This window comes from Prunus dulcis, chromosome 3 (assembly GCF_902201215.1).
Source record: "Prunus dulcis chromosome 3, ALMONDv2, whole genome shotgun sequence".
Taxonomy (NCBI): Eukaryota; Viridiplantae; Streptophyta; class Magnoliopsida; order Rosales; family Rosaceae; genus Prunus; species Prunus dulcis.
In genome coordinates, this window is record NC_047652.1 from 9,170,248 (window position 1) to 9,174,199 (window position 3,952).

Consider the following 3,952-nt stretch of genomic DNA (forward strand, 5'->3'; position numbering starts at 1 on the left):
AACATGTGGACTTGATCTCCACTAACTTTACAACAGCTTTATTATTATTGTTGCTAAACTATCATAATTATTGTTATTGTTATTTGTGATTTATGAGCAAATACACAATTCATAAGGTCCTTATCGCTTTGAACAAGTGGAGAGTGGACCTTGCATACCGGTCTTATTCTTCTTGTTGGGTCAACAACCTCACATGAGTTCTTGGGTAGGCCTACATGTGCTCAAGAATCAAGATTCCAATTGAATTTGTTTTTCATATTCAAAAGGAATTGTTGGAGTAAACGTTGGGTTTTTTATTTTTATTTTTATATTTTGAAATACAACAAATTTATTAATAATAAAAAATTGCCATGACCACTAAATCAATTAATTTACAAGATCAACCACTTCAAGAAACACCCGTTTGGGCATTTGGCTTGGCTGGATCTCGCTGGATTGAATTCCTTAATCACATATCCATCCTTCTAAACAACCAATCAAGGAAACATGCAACCAACTACCCATGAATCGAAATGAAAATTCTATTATACATCTGATGTATCGGTACATCAATTATTTTGAATTTTTTACACAAGCGACATCGAAACTAATACATCAATTATTTTGAATTTTTTATACAAGTGACATCGAAACTAATGAAGAATCGAAACTAAGAACTCGAGTTTAGGCTCTTAAAAACGTGTTGAACCCTCTGTGATCCAAAAGAAAACCACACTAACAAGTTAACGACTGCAACAAGACAAACAACCAAACACTATATAATACATTTGACAAAAAATAAACAGAAAAAAGAAAAAGAAAAAAGAAAGACCCCAACCATAAGCCACCTCCACCACCACCAGTCAAAACTCAGGGACAGGCAGGTCCTCGTCGGAAGGAGGAGCCAACACCCACTCTCCGCTGCTCTCATCAAGCACCATCCCTTTGTTCTTCTCCACCCACCACGACGCCGGCACATAACACTCCTTTTTCAGAAAATCGCTTGACTTGTTCACCAAAGCCACGCTCCTCTTCACTCTCAGCTCGAACTCGCCTTCTTTCCCGTTCCACCCAGCCACCACATGCAGCATCCCCTGCAAATTGTGCCAGTCGCTCGGATTATTCGACTCCTTCAAGAACTTTGACTTCCTTGTATCAATCACGAGCTCTGTTCCAATGTCACGATAACCCAGTAAACGCCCAGGATAGTGTGGGATTAAATCAATGGTGTTCCTGGTGTGCAGAATCTTCAGATTTGGGTAGCTCTGAATTCGATTTTTCAGTGCCTTGTTTCCGACTTCTGGGCAACCAAATACGAAAGCAGCAACTGGGATGTCATCAGCAACCCCATTTTCCACCAGATCAAAGGCGCTCAAGATTGACAGGCTCGCCCCTAGGCTGTGCCCTGTGATCGTTATGCTCTGCTTCTCGTCCTTGTACTTCTGCCTCAGCTCTTTGATTTTCGTCAGAAGTTGGTCTCTAGCGCTTAGTTTCGTAAATGGCGATTTTGGGTCGCTCGAGGTGTACATGCTAAGCCAACCCCTCATGACCTTGGGCTCTTTTTCGTCATCTTCGCCCTTGCCGTCGTCGCTGCTGCTGCTGCTATTACTACCATGTCCGCCATCTGTTTGATCATTTGTCAAGCTGGGATTAGATTCATGAGAACGTAACAGAGCCGCAGCAGAATCGAGGTCAGCTCCCAGCACATTAACCCACTCGTAGTTTCTTATGGTGCCGCGCCACGCGACGTAGATTTCGCGCCGTCCGATGGCCTTGCTGACGGCGTCGGTGGTGACGGCGATGTAGCCGATCCAGTTCGACTCGCGGTCCCACGACTCGCGGGACTGGGAGTGGAGGAGCAAGGCTTCGGGGACGCTGACTTTGGCGGTGGCGTAGAGGAAGCAGGAGACTTGGTAGCTGGAGGCGTCTTGGAGCACCACCTTGTCGAAGAAGGAGGCCTTGCCGTAGCGGCTGGAGCCGCAGTACTTGGAGTTCTGGTCGTTGTTGAAGGCGTCGTAAGTGGCCTGGCAGAAGTCTCCGCAGCGGAGGATGAGGGTTCGGAGGTTGAGGTCCAGAGGGTCCAAAAGGCCAGCCCAGTTGTTTGCGCCGAGCAGCTCTGACCATGCTTCTTGGGTTTCGCTGGTCGCCATGGAAAGAGCTGGAGGAGGAGGCAATGGATGGTTTATTGTTGTTGGTGTTGTTGTGTGTTTAGCGTTTTGGTTGCCCATTTTTGTTGTTGTATGTCTAGCAGAGGAGAAGATTTCAGCATGGTGGTCGAGGTTGAGTTTGGTTGGTGGCGGCCATGGCCAGAGCTTAGGAGACCGGAGGAGAAAGTGAGTCTCCTCTGTTGGGGATAAGAGATGTCTGGTTTGTAATGATTTTGTTTTGTTTTTTGGTCTGAGTCTGGTTTGTAAAAATTTTGATGGGTGGGGCTTATATCTTGCCAACTTTTTTGTTGTCAACGTTTGACAGGGGGGAGTCTACAAATTAATGAACATGTGCTAAATATTTTATATAGGAAATTAGTTGGCTTTTTCGAGTCTTTAGTGTTTTTAAATTACCTTTTTTTTTTTTTTATGGTCTGAATTTTAATTACCATTTGAGGTAGGTTCATTTGCCAACAAAAATAATGTAGACGGAGAAAAGAATAAAAACACGTAAAAAAGAATATTAAAAATTCCACAATAAAAAAGAAAGAGGAAAACAAGGGGGAGAACGTGCAATTACGAGGGCGCAGTGTCCGTTCAGACACTGTATTGGTTTAGATTAATTAATTAATTATTATTCTTTGTTTTGTTATTATTGATTTTTGGCAAAAGAACCAAAAAAACCTTTTACGGTGTTGATTGTTGGTTAATTTTATAAACAAAAGAGATTATACCTAACCGGAAGTGATTTTGGCTTTTCCATAATCATTTCCAAATGAGCCATAAAAGTTCTTTTTATTACACATATTAAATATTTTCAAGTGTTTAAATAAAATTTTAACTAAATAAAAGGGAGTATGATTGTAGATGTTGTATCATCGTTGCAAAAGTCATCAATAAAGGTGAACCACACCTCATATAGATATAGCTCTGTTTTAATATAAATATGAAATTAGGGCTGGAATTTTAGACCGATTAACCGACTAACCAACTGAACTAGGTTAATTCGAGTTTTTTCACTTAATTTTGGTTTTGGTCATTAAACAGAACCGAATCGCTATGACTCGGTTAATGATTCTCGATTCCGTTCGTAAAAAATTCACTAGTGTGACAAATATTATAAAAATAATGGGCCCATAGAGACTCGAACACTTGACCTGCTAGTTGGAATGAAGGGTCTTTACCACTATACCTATTAATCTCTTGTGAAATTCAAGCATAATCATGATATTTAAAAAACCCCTAAAATAATTTACAAATATATATTATAAAAATGTTAGAGCTCGTTTGGTACGTCAGATTGTTTTGACTAATTTTTGTTGGATAATATTACTCTGTTCCGAAGAGCACTGACTGTTTATCTATAATATTATAAGGCGTTTGGTGCTGTTTCGGATAAATATTCTGACTATGTTATACAGTGTTTGGTGTTATTTTGGATAACATCGGATTAGACAATTTTTTTTTAAATTCTTTGATAATTTAATTGGAAATTCAAATTCAAATAACACGAATTTTTTTTGGTAAGATTCATTTTATTTATTTGTTTTTGCCAAATTTTTTTTCTTTATATAACCCGTTAATATAATTGTAGTATCTCATAAAAATTCCAACATACCCAGATACGTTAATAAAAATAGTACCAAATAATGTATAATTCAAAGTGATCACATACTAAGGTGATAAGAGCAAAAGGGAAAGTTGTTCATAAACTAAACTGCATTGAAGAGTTAATCACAGCTCCCTCGCTCAAATAAGAGAAGAACAAATACTTTTCTCATAGCACCATCGAATGTCAGGAATGTTCTCTCATCACTTGCTTTCTC

The 3,952-nt window shown here is 39.5% G+C and overlaps 1 protein-coding gene across 1 annotated transcript; it reads right to left on the bottom strand.

Moving 5' to 3' along the window:
* Window positions 1–503: 503 nt before the first annotated feature.
* LOC117623565 (phospholipase A1-IIdelta) lies at window positions 504–2,392 on the bottom strand. The gene has a single exon (XM_034354590.1). It carries the CDS (start codon window positions 2,205–2,207, stop codon window positions 843–845), a length of 1,365 nt encoding a protein of 454 aa, XP_034210481.1. The 5' UTR covers window positions 2,208–2,392; the 3' UTR covers window positions 504–842.
* Window positions 2,393–3,952: the final 1,560 nt, after the last annotated feature.

Coding starts and splice junctions, on each gene's coding strand:
- LOC117623565 (XM_034354590.1), bottom strand. CDS start 2,207: ATGGGCAACCAAAACGCTAAACACACAACAACACCAACAACAATAAAC.